This window comes from Zootoca vivipara, chromosome 1 (genome assembly GCF_963506605.1).
Source record: "Zootoca vivipara chromosome 1, rZooViv1.1, whole genome shotgun sequence".
In the NCBI taxonomy this organism is placed as follows: Eukaryota; Metazoa; Chordata; class Lepidosauria; order Squamata; family Lacertidae; genus Zootoca; species Zootoca vivipara.
The window spans coordinates 2,826,086-2,841,898 of record NC_083276.1 but is presented as its reverse complement, the minus strand read 5'-3'; the positions used below and the strand labels follow the sequence as shown (position 1 = coordinate 2,841,898).

General features: G+C 43.0%; 2 protein-coding genes across 2 annotated transcripts; one reads left to right on the top strand and one right to left on the bottom strand.

The window, feature by feature from the left end:
- RPS29 (ribosomal protein S29) lies at positions 1–1,584 on the top strand. The gene is made up of 3 exons (XM_035102185.2): positions 1–140; positions 440–539; positions 1,432–1,584. Exons 1-3 carry the CDS (start codon positions 79–81, stop codon positions 1,438–1,440), a joined length of 171 nt encoding a protein of 56 aa, XP_034958076.1. The 5' UTR covers positions 1–78; the 3' UTR covers positions 1,441–1,584.
- A 9,826-nt stretch (positions 1,585–11,410) lies between these two features.
- Positions 11,411–12,594, bottom strand: LOC132591763 (zinc finger protein 664-like). Its single transcript, XM_060272032.1, has 2 exons — positions 12,237–12,594; positions 11,411–11,427 (listed from the first exon to the last, which is right to left on the bottom strand). The coding sequence occupies exons 1-2, from the start codon at positions 12,592–12,594 to the stop codon at positions 11,411–11,413; spliced, it is 375 nt and encodes a 124-aa protein (XP_060128015.1).
- Between the last annotated feature and the right edge of the window lie 3,219 nt (positions 12,595–15,813).

The following is a 15,813-nucleotide window of genomic DNA, read 5'->3' as shown; positions in this document are numbered from 1 at the left end:
GGGAGAGACAGAGCCCGCCACGTGCGCGCGTGCGCACGCCGCCGCGGCCTTTCCTTCCCTCGCCAGGCGCCGAGCAAGATGGGGCACCAGCAGCTCTACTGGAGCCACCCGAGGAAGTTCGGCCAGGGATCCCGGTCCTGGTGGGTGGAAGGCGGCGGGAGGGAGGGAAGGGGGTCGGGGGGGGCATTAGGGTGAGGGGGGCCGGGAGGGAGGGAGGGAGCCATGAGGCGCCTCAGGGAGGGAAAGAGGGAAGAGAAAGGGGGGGCAGAGGGGGCGCTGTATAGGGAGTGGGGGGGAGAGGAGGGGAGGGCAGCTAAGCCCGGGGGGAGGGGTCTCGGGGGGCTGAGGGGGCGCTTCCTCCGAGGGGGGGAGTATAGGGAGTGGGGGGGCCCTCCTGCCCCCCCGCTGACCCACAGGCCTCTCTACCCCCCCCCCCCAGCCGCGTGTGCTCCAACCGCCACGGCCTCATCCGCAAGTACGGGCTCAACATGTGCCGCCAGTGCTTCCGCCAATACGCCAAGGACATCGGCTTCATCAAGGTGAGGTGGGAAGGGGGGTGGATGGATGGACGAGGGCAGAAGGGGACGGGGTGGGTGGGTGGGTGGGGGACCCCCCTTCTCTGGGGAGAGAGGCCAGCGAGGGCCGTTAGCCCTGCTCCTTGCGCTGCCCAGAGCCTAAAAGGCGGGCAGAAGGGGCGAGTAATAAACATCTGGAGGGCCGCAGTTTGGGGATGCCTGACCTAGTGGAAAGAAAAATGTATTTCTGTGTGGCAGCACAGCCGCCAGAATAGTAAGCTAAGTGGAAAACAAAAAAAGGTCCCAACAAAGGAAGAGTGGATATGCAAATTACATGAGTATTTGCTAATGGCAAAGTTAACAGCAGTAATAAGAAATCAATCAAAGCAAAAATTGAAGGACCAATGGAAATGCTATGAGGAATATATGGAGAAACACTGCTCGAAGAAGTGCTAACATGCTTAGATTAAGAGATATGAAGGGGTATAAGATACATATCAGATGAAGAGTCAAAAAAATTAATAGGAAGGTACAGAGTAACAGAATGCACAATGTTGATATAGTATTTTATGATGGAAGTCGGAATAGTGACAGAGGGAAGTCAGGGGTGAAGGGTGGTGGGTTATGGTACTGGGATAAAAGGGAGAAATGTATAATATGACATGTATAATATGAATGATAATGTAATGTTATGAGGGAATGTATTGTTTGTGAAATAATAATAAAATAAATAAATAAAAGGCGGGCAGAAGGGGCGAGGAGCCAGTTGCTCCTTCCCAAGTGGAGAGATGCTCCAGAGTAGAAAAAGGGGCCTCTTGGGTCCTGGCAGTCACAGGCCTAGAGGAAGAAGCCACGGTTTGGGGGGACTCCAAGAGAAAGCCACACTAAACGCCTTTGCTCTTCTCTCACATTTCAGCTGGATTAAACACCTGTCCACCCACAGAGATGGCCTGAAGAGGATGGCAAACATGGAAGCTGCTTCGGCCGGATGAGACCCTCTCGCCGCACATAAGATGCTTTTGTGTACAGAAAAATAAAAAATAGGGACTTGTTGGCCCAGATTCTCAAACTCTGATGTGTGATGTTCATGATTTGGCATAGTTCTATCGTCATAGCAAATAGCGCTTGGGAAAGGAGGAGGTGGCAGGGGTGGATTCCAGCACCCAAAAAGGGGCCTTGTCATCTGCCTTGGCATCTTATGACCAGTATCCATGGTATGAGTTAGGGGCCTAACTGAAGAGGAGTCTTAGTTACAGAGACTCCTCCGTTTCCCGACTGTTCTTTTTGTACCTGGTTGCTTCTCATAACAACATATAGGAGTCCTGCAGCTGCTTCAGGCTAGTGGCAGCATTGCTGTCCTCACAGGGGCCAACCAGACTCCTATGGGAATCCTTTAAGCCAGGGGTTCCCAACAAAATTTTCTCGAGGACCCCTCATCGAGCCGCTATTGTGACAAGGACCCCCATTAATTCCTAATCCTAAAATTAAAAAGTGAGAGCCAAATTAAGAGTCTTTTTATATTTTATATTTATACGTTTTTTACAGTTACAACAAAGTACTCCATCAGTATACAGTTAGTTTTAATTTTCAGTTCTTAATGAGATGAGTTAAATCTGTCCTTTGAGTCCATTATTTCTGAAATATTAGGTTTCAAACTTGAAACTTTCACTCTGAAATCCGACCGCATGTCGAGCCTATTCCTATACTGTATTTGTTTTTCATGAAACACATGGAAGAAAATGCTTGCTCACACCGATATGTGGTTGCAAATGGAAGGATCTTTTTCATTGCCTTATCTCCAAGTTTCTTGTAGTCCTTGCGGCATACAGCAGAACTACTGCCTCTATCTAATTCTAGTTTTGCGCTAGACTCTGCTCATGCAGGAAGCGGCCAAAACAAAAAATCTCGTTATCATACGAAATATATTTAATATATTTTTTATTCTAATAGGATCTTGAGGACCCCTCTGGCATAGCTCGCGGACACCTGGGGGTCCCCGGACCACCTGTTGGGAACCACTGCTTTAAGCTAATAGGACCTTCCTGCAGTTTCCAGCAAGTGGAATTCAGAAGCATGGTGTCTCTCGCCCTCCTTGTCCTCACTTCCTCTTGGCTTCTTCAGCAGGAGAGCAAGTTGCAAGGCAGCATGGATGTCACCTCAGCAAGTCACCAGAAGTTTATAAAATGTCAGATTGGACCCAGGGTATACGTTTCAGAGGTCCTGCTTTCTCCAGGCAGGGGTGGGAGTTGTCACCTTGTAATCAACCTCACACTCAAATTCCCAAGCTTTTGTGCTTTATATAAAAATAAATTACTGCCAATTTTACAAAGCATATTTGTTGTATGATCTAAAGGGGTTTGTTGTGGGTGTTTTTGCATCAAAAGAGGTTGGAACCACTTGCAGTTTCACTCTAGATAACATTCCCCACATGGGACTGCCATTTTGTGTGGCAAAGTTTCTTGACTCGTAAGGGCTGGCATGATTTCATCCTTCCTTTTTCAATTGTTGTAAAATTTAAGCTGGTTCCTATGAACCCAGAGAAATGGATCTTGACCCAGGGAGAGCTCAAGGATCCAGGCAAGCAGACGAATTTAAGCGTCTCCTGCCCACCAAATAACAGAGACCAAACCAGGACGTACGAAGCAAGGCACTTTTATTTTAACTGTTGCAACAGGGTCCTTCCTCTCACACAGGAGAACAAGGAAGGAACCCCAAACAAAGATGTCTTGCCCTTAAAAAGAAATTTGAAATTGGTTTCAGCCCACCCCCCAGAAGCATCATCCATATGTCACAGAAGGGGTGTAGCCCAAGACCCCCCTCCCTAGATTCATCATAGGTACATCATGAAAGGGGAGGTCTGGTGGCAGTAATCTGAGCAGTCTGGACCCTGCCCCCTGCCCCCCAAAACCTAATCAACAAAATTGAGAGATATTTACATTTCCCTGTTTCCCAGCCAAGTTAATCACACCCTTTTGTCTGGCAGTCAGGTATCAGGATGCCAGGGATTATCACTTTAATTCCTGAGACAATGAGAAGGTTCCCCCCACCCCACTTCTTCCTTGCAGAGGAACACCTGGTCAGAGAGAGAGTCAAAATGGTGTCAGAAAGGCCTGTCTTCCTGTGCTGCTTCAGACATGTGCCTGTACATTCATGTACATGTTTTATGAACAATTATTATATATATATAGATATGACCTCAAAATTCTTATAACAATTCCCCATTTGGGGCTATAATTTTTCTTAAAAATTGTTGCCCCACAAAAGAATAACCAGATGTGTTGTTTTAGTACTTTGGGAGAAGCATTTCTCAAAAATGGTCTATGTATTACACTTAACAGGATGGTCCACCAATATTGACTGGAAAGTGCAGTTTGCTTGTTTACCCTTTTGTGTGTTCTCAGGTGTCAAAAGCTAGCTCTCCTCTGGTTGCACACCTCCAACGTGGCACAACAGCAACAATCCCTGGTGAATCCCCTTAGGGCTTTCATATTGACCATGTCGCCTGGCACTCACCATAGCTGCCACAGGTTTGGACATGTCATGAGAGAGATGCCTTTGCCTTGGGCTTTCTATGGGCCTTTATTATAGGCTCTGGCCTTGCACTGTAGGGAGTTGCCCAGTTGCTCTTAAAGGAAGAAAGCTACTTGCACCTTGGATACACTTGCCCAATTAGAACTGAAGCCAAATTAAAATTTATACAGCCCCATAAAACATGTCCAAATTAGTCAAATTTAACTCTAAAAGGGATCATTCCTGTTAAATCAAGACATAAATACCTTCATTTATCTGGTGTTTCATGGATCTTGGAGCTTATTCTTGGTAAAATGAGTAAAAACAAATTTAAAAAATGTGTAGAGAAGGTTGGCACACTGCAGAGTGCCAGGTGGGACAAGAAAATGTGGTCATAAGTTGATCTAATCTAAATACTGAACTATGCAATATCCTGATCCTTTAAAAGGCATACAATGCATGGCAATAATACAAAAAAAAAAACATTGGGACACTATACATTTTTTTTTTTTAAAAAAAACCCAACAATTAAACACAAAATTGGTTCACCTCCCCCTCCTTGTGGAAATAACATACTGTCAGACATAGTTCAATGTTTCTGTCGAATATCACGCAACATAAGACCTAATAATTATATATCAGTTGTATGTCTTGAGGCCATCATGATCTTGAGACAATTCCGGCTGCTTTTAAATCCTAGGGCACAGAGTCTTGAGGTCAAGGAGAGAGAATGTCCTTGCAATTCACTTTCCCCCTTTGTCCCAAAGTCATTTGACACATTTCAGTATTCCTATATAACACATAATGCACAAAACCTTCAAATTATTAATTATACGCCATTTGTATATCTTGAGGCAATCAGGTGAACTTGAGATAATTCTTGCTGCTTTTGCATGTATCTCCAACAAGGGGGTTTTCTTGTCTGCCTTCGAGTCACTGGGAGGAAGTTAACAGTACTTCTATAACAGCACTTCTAAACCTTGCTGAAACGTTATAGCTTTCTAGGTCCTCCTTCTTAGGTTGTGATCAAAGAGATAAAATGTCAATTTGGTTTCCTGTAAAACATCCTTTTGAAAATAGGCCTGCAGGGGGTTGGGGCCTGAAGATATAATTAGTTAAAAAATAATAGTGATAAATAGTCAAGAAAGGGGAGAATATTCTAGAAATTTCTTCTTGGGGAGCTGCAAATAATATAAGATCATAGTTATTTAATTACTGCTGTTATTGTCTACTCAGTCAGTTTAATTTACTTCACCTAGTTTGGCTGTGGAGGAAACAAAGGACAAAAATTTTGTTAATTAGGACACAATCGATAAGTTATTAACATTTTCCTTATGTGGTTCTGAATTCTCTTTGAGGTTCATGTATCTTGTTTGAAAGGGATTATTATTATTATTATTTACAGGAAAGAATGACTTAGATGCTACATTTGTATGTACAGAAAGAAAAAGTAGAAATACAAAAAAAAAAAAGATACAAAAATAAAACAAAATAAAATTTAGATTACCACTCACACAACAATTTTTACCTGGTTATTGTTAGAATAATTTCATAGACATAATGGAAAAACTGATATAATAAATGGAAGCAGATTATTTATAAGCTAAAGAGAAGCGCCAAAGAGAAATGAAATTACTGTTTGTATCTCCTCACTCCTCACTTTTTTTTTTTTTTTTTTTTGCTGTGGAAGAAAAGAATTGGCAAAACACTCAATCATTGCTACATTAGAAAAGGGAGGGTTATATTAACATAGGGTAATGCTTCGGGGTGAAATGCAAATGGGAGATAAGTATCCATCCTGAGTACCTGCTAGGAAAGAAATGGAGCCTTTTGTTTGCATAGTCTGTCAACTGGTAGACAGCAATTTTCTATGAATTTCCAAGTGTGGAGGGGCTTGTTTAGGTGGCGTCCCCCCCCCCCCCCATTGGGAGATAATTTTGCATTAAGGTTCTGAAAGAATTTCTCCACACCCTGAATCTCAGTATTCTGCTGGAAAGGGAAAATTATTTCATGTGAAAATCAGTCAGGAAATGTTCCTAAAATGTACAGAGTTTTGCATGTTGAACTGGAATTGGCAGCTTCTAAACAGTTGATGGTTCTCAATGGTTCTTTATCTATTTATTTTTACATAAGGAAATTTAAATTTAAGTTTCATGTGCAAAGCATAACCTTGAACCTCTTAATTAATTTATAAACTACTCAAGAGACAGACTTATAGTAGTACTCTGCTATTTATACCTGTGGAAAGAATCTGGCATGTTAAGATTTTTGGAACTTGGCAACCACTTAACCTTGATGGACCAGTAACACACATGAGGTTGTTTTCCCTCAGTGGTTCAAAGCTTTACATTAAGAAATTTGAATAATATTTCATGAGCAGATTATAACCTTTTCGCCCCTTAGTTAAAACCTCATTTTTCTCCTCTATTTTCCTCTTCAAGCTGACATAGCCTCTGTGCATGTACAGAGTTCATGATTCGGCAGTCTATTGTACCATTTTTTAAAGTGCTGCACCTCTTGACAAAATTACCATCTGAATAAAGGAAGGGAAGGGGAAAGAGTAGATTTTAAAATAGGGTTAGATTTTACACAGAAACTCACTTTTCAGTGCTTACAAACACATTTTCTCTCCCTCCTTTTTGCAAGTTTGGAAAGGGTTGGAAGGGATCTTGAGTAATCTAGTCCACCCCTTCTGAAATATGGGGATCTCAACACTATCACTGCCCTTAGGATACACATACATTTGAGTACAGACGCCTGACTGGGAAGGAAACACAGGCTATGCCCTATCACGGAAGCACATGTGTGTACTAAGGGAAAAATAAGGAAGGGGAAGATTAAAAGTACCAACGTTATATAGAAGCCTTTAGCAAACCTTAAGATTGGATAAACAGTTTAAGAGGGAATTTACTTCCTTACTAAAACCATTCTGTCCATTTGAATCAAGGTTAAAGTGACTCAGATAGACATTTGCTGGCTATGGATCCTCTACTTTTAATAACATTTCCCTAGAAGGAACACCATATTCCATAGTCACATGGTGAAACATTACATACAGAGCACATGGCTCCCTTGTGACACAGACCTTAAATATTATGAGTTCACAAACAAACATTTTCAAGGTTACAATCTCCCTTTTCCCTTCCCGCTCCCCCTTTCTGTACAGAAAGGGGTAGGTATGCACATACACCCCACTTTTACTCTCTAGAGAAAGATTGGGAAATGTTCAAGACTTTCATATGTGCTTAAACTTTACCCCCTTAATAGAGAAAGTGATAAAAACTTATATAATCACTCCACAAAAACAACAATTACACTCTTGTTCCAACTCTGAAAACCAATAATCTTTCCTTGCCAGAAAGCAGAGCTGGGCTGAATTTCAACCCATCACCACATCAGACACATTGCCTTTCACATAGCTCTAAAATGGGGGTTAGAAGGGACCCTGAGGTCATTTAGTCTAACCCTCTAAGATACAGGATTCACAAGATTTGAATGAAAATACCAACTTTATATAGAACCCTTTAGCAGATGAGTTTTTTTCCTTAAGAGGTGATATCAGGAGCCCAACACAATTGAAGTTAAAACTAGACTCAGATAGACAATTCCTGGCTAAGGAAGCTCTACTTTTGACAAACAATTCACCTTTATAGGAATAGCTGTTCAATTTTCCTTTAGTCAATATTCCTCTAGTCACTTGGAGGAAGACTCCCTTTTAGAGCCTCTCTCAATAACAAACATTTGCACACCTCATGAAGTGAACATTTTCAAGTTTCAAAATATTTTCAAAGCATTGAGCAAGCATTTTCAAACTTACTACTCTTATTTTCCTTCATCCTGCCCCCTCTTTTTACTTTTGGAGAGGAAAAAATGGCCTTCTACAGCCTCTTTAAAACAAACCTTTACACACTACCTCCACTCTTTTAAATATTTGCCATTGTTTTTGGGTTGATCAAGCCCTTACATAAGATTATTTAAGCAAGCTTGCCTTATTATTATATTATTTTAAACTATGCATGCTTTAAAAAAGGCAGTCTGTGGGTGTCATGGCCAAATTTTAAACACAAACCCCTAATTTCCTAAACCTGGATTATATCTCTCATTTACTTTAAGGGGAACAATGAACTATAGCAGACACAAGGATCAGACGCACATACACTTCACAGACAACACAGACAACATGTAACATGCAAACATATATAATTTTATACCATAACATACTTTGTAGGATTCCTCACAAAACTTTTCTCATTCAGAGTTCACCAGGGTTAATTTTAAAGCGGAGATTCACTGTATGTTAAAGGAACCTCCTGGTAGCCATTTCCCCTCATCTGGGTGGTCCATAGTAAAGCGGACCCAGTGTTTTTTTCTTACAAAGTTTTTGCAATTGGTTCCCTTCAAGCTTGTCCGCCCCGGGGATTTCGTGCCAATTTAAGAGAACGAATTGGAGTGGACTTTCATCCTCAAAGTCCTTACCGGAGCCAAGCCTCAGTTGTGCTTTGCCTCGGTTGGGAGTCTGGGAAAGGAATTCCTTAGAGTGGGTTGCACCCATTTTACTTAAGCCTTTTTATACTGCAGTTCGGGTCCCCGACCCTGTTCCTGGACACTCTTAACTTCCCGAGTCTATGACTCACCCCCACGTCCTAGTGGTGTTCCTGCCTGCCGTTCGCGTGCACTAACTACTAGGCGGCCTGGTGCAGCTAAAACCCTATTGGAACCCTCCCACTGGTCATCAATTGCCTGAGGGTTCCACAGCAACTTCCCTGCCTCTTACACACTAGACTCATATCCTACTGAACGCTTGCCTACGCAATGTCAGGTCGGAACTGAGGAATACAGAGATACAGAGTAGTAGGAAAGGAACGGGCGCACTTGCAATCTCTGGTCATGGGTCATACCTAACAAAGGTCGCCATGGCAGGGGGGCGTCTTCACCCGAAGATTAAGAGCAGAGGAATAGGAAACAGAGCTGGGATAGCCAGATTCCCAGATTGGTAGAAAAGCGACAGTTTGCTCAGACTTCTGCTCAGTTTGGCAGAAGGGAGCTGGGACAGTCTTTCTGAGCTCTGCGTTTAACGTAAAGACTGTTGCCCTGGACCTCAGTTCTACCTTGTAACTGTGCCTGGCAGCCTTGCTGCAACTAAGGTCCAAAGAGGAGAGTAGAAAAGGATAGTCCAAGTGGAGAAATAGATTTTTAGTTGCTGTGGTTCTTAGCTCACCCAAGGTGTCCCCTTTTAATACTCACGACCGATCCTTTCAGTCGAATCCCGTTGTCTCCAGCTTCCAACTGGTTCCTGAAAAAAAAACAGCCTTGTCCCTTTAAACGTTGCTTCGTCCTGGGGGTCCCGCTTGGACTCTCAATTACTACCAAGTGCCTCGGGTCCTGAGGTTGGTTTACCCCCCTGCAAAAGAGGCAAGGGCGCGCTGGGCTCCCCTTCCTCAGTGAACCCGGAGCTCAAGGCAAAACTGGGTCCCCGAAGTGGTCGCCAAATTGTTGTAAAATTTAAGCTGGTTCCTATGAACCCAGAGAAATGGATCTTGACCCAGGGAGAGCTCAAGGATCCAGGCAAGCAGACGAATTTAAGCGTCTCCTGCCCACCAAATAACAGAGACCAAACCAGGACGTACGAAGCAAGGCACTTTTATTTTAACTGTTGCAACAGGGTCCTTCCTCTCACACAGGAGAACAAGGAAGGAACCCCAAACAAAGATGTCTTGCCCTTAAAAAGAAATTTGAAATTGGTTTCAGCCCACCCCCCAGAAGCATCATCCATATGTCACAGAAGGGGTGTAGCCCAAGACCCCCCTCCCTAGATTCATCATAGGTACATCATGAAAGGGGAGGTCTGGTGGCAGTAATCTGAGCAGTCTGGACCCTGCCCCCTGCCCCCCAAAACCTAATCAACAAAATTGAGAGATATTTACATTTCCCTGTTTCCCAGCCAAGTTAATCACACCCTTTTGTCTGGCAGTCAGGTATCAGGATGCCAGGGATTATCACTTTAATTCCTGAGACAATGAGAAGGTTCCCCCCACCCCACTTCTTCCTTGCAGAGGAACACCTGGTCAGAGAGAGAGTCAAAATGGTGTCAGAAAGGCCTGTCTTCCTGTGCTGCTTCAGACATGTGCCTGTACATTCATGTACATGTTTTATGAACAATTATTATATATATATAGATATGACCTCAAAATTCTTATAACACAACCTTGTACCCCTCAGTTCCCAAAGGGTCGCCTGAGCATGCATGCCACTTGACCATAGACCCACAGTGCTCAAGGCATCTACCAGCACCTTAGAGACCAACTAATTTTGTCATAGGTATGAGCTTTCGTGTGCATGCACACTTCTTCAGATTGTTTTCAGTTGGTTGCTGTGGGATTTTGTGGTCATCCTGCAGCGCAGCTGCTGGAGTTTTCAGAGCTTCTGGTGGTGACGTCTAATTTGGGCGCCACTTTTTGTGTTTAATCATTATTTTAGGTTTGAAAGGTGTGGGGTTTTGGGGGGGGGGGGTTATGCCAGATCCCTCCCTGATGGGCATGGAACATTGTGGATAAATTTGTTACATTACGGTTCAGCAGTTACAGAGAAAGGCTGTTTCATCCGCATGCGCAATGCCTACATTTTTATACGTATAAGATTGATAACTACTTAACTTTTATTTAATGATTTTATTGTCTAAATCATGCCACTGAAGGCTGAATGAATGAGCATCTACTTTTGGGTTTCATTTTCTTTCTGCAGCAGAGTTGCTTTTACAGAAAAGTTTCCCTGCATCTTTTATTTCTTCACAGCAGCAGCATTCCAGCTATCTCTTAGGGAAATTCCCATTACAGCAATAAACACCATTTGGTTCTGTTTCTCAGAGTCTTGATATTATTTACAAAACTTTACACTGGTCATTAATAAAGAGAGAGAAAACAAATAAAGCAACATAATATTTTTCTCTTTTAGCCATCCAGCGAGAGACCTAATGCGAACTCATGTTGATTGCATGATAAAGTCACCTGTTGCTCAGGACATTTTCTTTTGCCTAGCAACTTGTTCAAGGCCCTTTACAAGTTTCTTCTAGAATATTCCAACATACATATCATTGAGTCATAGAAGGAACCCTAGGAACATCTCATCCAACCCCCTGCAATGCAGGGATCTCAGCTGAAGCATCCATCACAGATGGCCACCCAAGTTCTGCTTCAAAACCTCCAAGGAAGGAGAGTCCACCACCTCCCAAGGGAGTCTGTTCCACTTTCAAACAGCTCTTACTGTCAGAAAGTTATCCCTGATGTTTAGTCGGAATCTCCTTTCTTGTAACTTGAAGCCATTGGTTCAGATTTTATCCAGGTTGAACAGACCCCCCATCGCTCCTCAAACGGAAGCAAGCCTGCTCTTCATTTGAGCTGAAGGCCTTTGAGAGGACCAGGGAGAAGACTAGGCCAAAGAGAGTTGGGGTGAGAACACAGCCTTGTTTCCCACCACTCTTGATAGTGAAGGCATCCCTAGAAAGGCATCACTCGCATTTCCATGGAAGGACAAGCTTAGGTGGTCGCCCTATATTGTTAAGCAGTGTCATGGCCCAAAGATTTTCCAGCTGCACACCTGGACTCTGCAAGGGGTAGGCGGCCCAAGAAGGGAGCTAGGGGGACTGAGAGTGGGAAGGGATCACTTTCAGCTCTTGCCAGCATGTCTACTGTTTTCACCAAGCTGAAAAGTGGTGGTGAAACTTTCTCCTGCAGCTGGCACAGTGAAAAAATCATGGTGACTGTTGACACCTGAGCTCTAAAGCCACATTGTGACTCAGGACAAGCTCTGTCAGTGAGGGCAAGAAATTTGTTGAGAACTGCATGCGCGAAGGCTTCCCCCCAGGGAATCAGCAAATAGATTAAACAACAGTTGTTATAGTCTTGGAGGTCACCTTCGTTCTTGTGTGAGTCTGTTGATGATTACTAAGGGTTCCCCTCCTACTGAAGCCCTTTCCACACTCCACACATTTAAATGGTTTCTCCCCTGTGTGAATTTGTAAATGTACACTAAGTGCTGAACCTTCTTGGAAGCTCTTTCCACACTCCATACATTTAAATGGTTTCTCCCCTGTGTGAATTTGTTGATGTCTTCTAAGTTTGCTATTATCAGTGAAGCTCTTTGCACACTCCATGCATTTATATGGTTTCTCCCCTGTATGAGTTTGTAGATGATGTGTAAAGCTTCCACTCTTACTGAAGCACTTTCCACACTCCATACATTTAAATGGTTTCTTCGCTGTGTGACTCTGTTGATGTCTTCTATGTGCACCAATATGACTGAAGGTCTTTCCACACTCCATACATTTAAATGGTTTCTCTGCTGCGTGAGTCCATTGATGTATTCTAAGTGCATCAATACGACTGAAGGTCTTTCCACACTCCGTACATTTAAATGGTTTTTGCCCTGTGTGAGTTCGATTATGTAAAGTAAGATGTCCACTCTGATGAAAGCTCTTTCCACACTCCATACATTTAAATGGTTTTTCACCTGTGTGGGTTCGATGATGTAAAGTAAGGCTTGAATTTTGACTGAACCTCCTTCCACACTCCATACATCTAAATGGTTTCTCCCCTGTGTGAATTCGATGGTGTACAGTAACGCAAAACCTCCGACTGAAGCTCTTTCCACACTCCATACATTTAAATGGTTTCTCCCCTGTGTGAATTCGTTGATGTCTTCTAAGTTTGCTATTATCAGCGAAGCTCTTTCCACACTCCATACATCTAAATGGTTTCTCCCCTGTGTGAGTTCGATGGTGTAAAGTAAGATGTCCACTCTGATGAAAGCTCTTTCCACACACTATACATTTAAATGGTTTTTCACCTGTGTGGGTTCGATGATGTGAAGTAAGAGCACAGTTATAACTGAAGCTCTTTCCACACTCCACACACTTAAATGGCTTCTGCCCAGTGTGAATCCATTGATGACCCCTCAGGTGTGAACGTTGACGGAAGCATTTTCCACATTCCACACATTTAAATGGTTTCTTCTTTATTCCCAATGAAACTACAGGTGGCCCTCTAGAATTCTGACTATCTTCTCCATCACCTACATGGTCAGGGAGAAAAAAAAAATCTTGTTAGGCTTTCAAGGTAGTGAAGAAAACTACCAAAAACACAAGCCAACTTAACACATCTCTTATTTGAACAGACTCCCCCCCCCTCCTGTCTAGGTTCCAAGTTTTTAGGAAAGGAAATTCTATCAGATCAGGACAACAACACATTTGTCAACCTTTCACAATCCCCAATCACCCTTGAAAACACAGAGGGTCCTCACAGGAAGCACAGCTGCCCTTTCCATTAAAATGTCCACTGTCTTTTAGGTTCATATTTGCTCAATTGAACCACTTTGGGAGACCCTGACATAAGGATTATCGGGGGACTGCGGTAAGGGCCTGCCAGGTAAGTAATGACAGGGCCTGGTGCTTGAGATCAGGTGAATGAGTGATCAGATAGGCTAACGTTCTTGGATCTAGATCTCCATCTGTCAGCCTTGCATTGCAGAGAGAGAGAGGAGAGATGGAGATGCAGAAGGAAAGTAGCCAGAGCTTCACTGCTGGGAATCCCAGGTTCAAACTTCCATCCCAAGAGGTTCTATTTCCCCACCATAGGTGTGCATGGCCTGATCTTGTACCTATCTTCTGACGCAGTCAGATATTCTCTGGTGGAAAATCTCCATCCGGGACATTCCCGCTCTTTTCTCTTTTGAGGTGGGTGGTCAAGAACTCATGTAATTATCATCTCTGTCCCAACAGGGAATAGGCATAGGTGCCAAAGGTGAATATTAAAGGTCAATAAGAAATTTTAAAAATGACTCTCAAGACAGCAGAGATGTTTTGACCCAAAGAGATTAAAAATGTGAGTGCAAATACAAAACCAATATTCAAATCAGGTTCCTATGGGCATCTGTCGTGGATGCTAGATCACACTTGGGATCCCTTCCAACTCTACAATTCTTTGATTCTAGGATTCCCAGCCACTAGAATTCAGAGAAATAACACTTCTAAATGTGGAGGAAAAACATGGCTAGTAGCTGGGAATTAAATGTCTTTCTGATCCCACTAGCACCACGTACTGCAATCTGCCTGTCGCATGAGAGTTTGAATCTCTTTTCCTGTTGGTATATTTTTTTTCAGATTATCGGAATAATTTTTATTATTATTTAAATGTGTTTTCAGTTTTTTCCTCACTTACAAAAACAATTAGCGGGACACTGAGCGACTCATTGTTTTTTTAAAAGGCTTTTCAAAGCTCTACTTCAAAAAAAAATTAAGCCTTAAAAAAGTGATAGGCAAAACCACTAAATGATGAAACGACATAATTTTTTACCAGGTATCTCACAGGTGAGCTGCAGAAAGAATTTAGTTGGTCAAGGGAACTGTGGACTGAAGGCCTGTGGACCAGGAAAGCTGGTACTAGAAATAGCTTGTGAGTCCCTTTGTTGCTATTATTATTATTATTATTATTATTATTCTCATTCTCATTCCATCTGATTGGGGTGCCCCAGCCTCTCTGGGAGCATCAAATTTTAAAAGCTTCCCAAAACTGCCTTGTTCATTTTGTGTACTTATTTTGAATTCAAACAAAGGACTTTCCTTAATATAAGCTTGTAAAATGACAACAACAACAACAACAACAACAAAATCCCGCTCCATTGACTCTCACAAACAGTCTTTTAAGACTGTCAAGCTTAGAGACAGATGAAGGGAAGTATATGACTTTGATAAAAAAAGGCATGAAAAAAAAAACCAGGGTGGGAAATAAGGTTTCTAGCTACTTTTTGAAGGGAGATTCTAGAAAGAGACAGACACTGTGGAGAAGGCCTATCTCCTTCCTTCCTTCCTTCCTTCCTTCCTTCCTTCCTTCCTTCCTTCCTTCCTTCCTTCCTTCCTTCCTTCCTTCCTTCCTTCCATCTTTTGTCCCCTATCCATCTTTCCTCTTGCCCCCCCTTTCCAGCCTCCATGCATCCCTCCAGGTCCTCATCTCCATTCCCTGCCACTCACCAGATCTCTCTGAGGGTCCTGCGAGAGAAGGGTCAGAGGTTGTGGGGAGGGATGCAGGAGACAGCCTGACCAGGTCAACTGTCCATCTTCCTCCTTCCATCCTCGGCTTGGATTGCAGGTTCAGCTCAGAAGGTTAAAAAAAAAGCGGAATGTTCCTGGGAGGGAGAAAGAAGGCAGCCTCAGAGCCCTTGCAGGAATTCCCCTGCCAGGCATTTTTCGGCTGAAGGCGAAGCCTCCCTATCCATGGGTCCCCGTCCCGGCCCCCAACCACAGTTTCTATGGTCAAAGAGAGGCACCTTCCTCCTGAACCCCAACAGACAGGAAAGGTGGAGTCCTGTCTCAAAAGGGATATCACCCCCAATAAAAACATCCCTTTCCTTTGCTGGCTAGCTTTTCTGTCTTCCAGCCTGGAGACCTGACATTGCAGCCACCACCAACCCGCATTTCTTTCTCTTCCTCCCCACTCCCCACCCCCCACTTTATCTCAGGGGCAGAGAATCTCCCTTGCATGCAGAACAGGGTGGATAAAAATCAATGATTATTTTAAAATAAAATGCTTTTTGAGGAAAGTATATTACCATCCAAAGGTTATTCCATCATGAAATAAAGATTAGTTTTTTTAATTATGTAGAATAAGGTTGTATATGTTTAATTTTTGGGGTAAATAAATTCCATTAATCCATACACAATGTCATGTTCTTCCTGAGGTTTTTGTAAGATTATTGGGCATTTTCTCTGCCTACAAGATATTATCGCAGATGCTTGGTT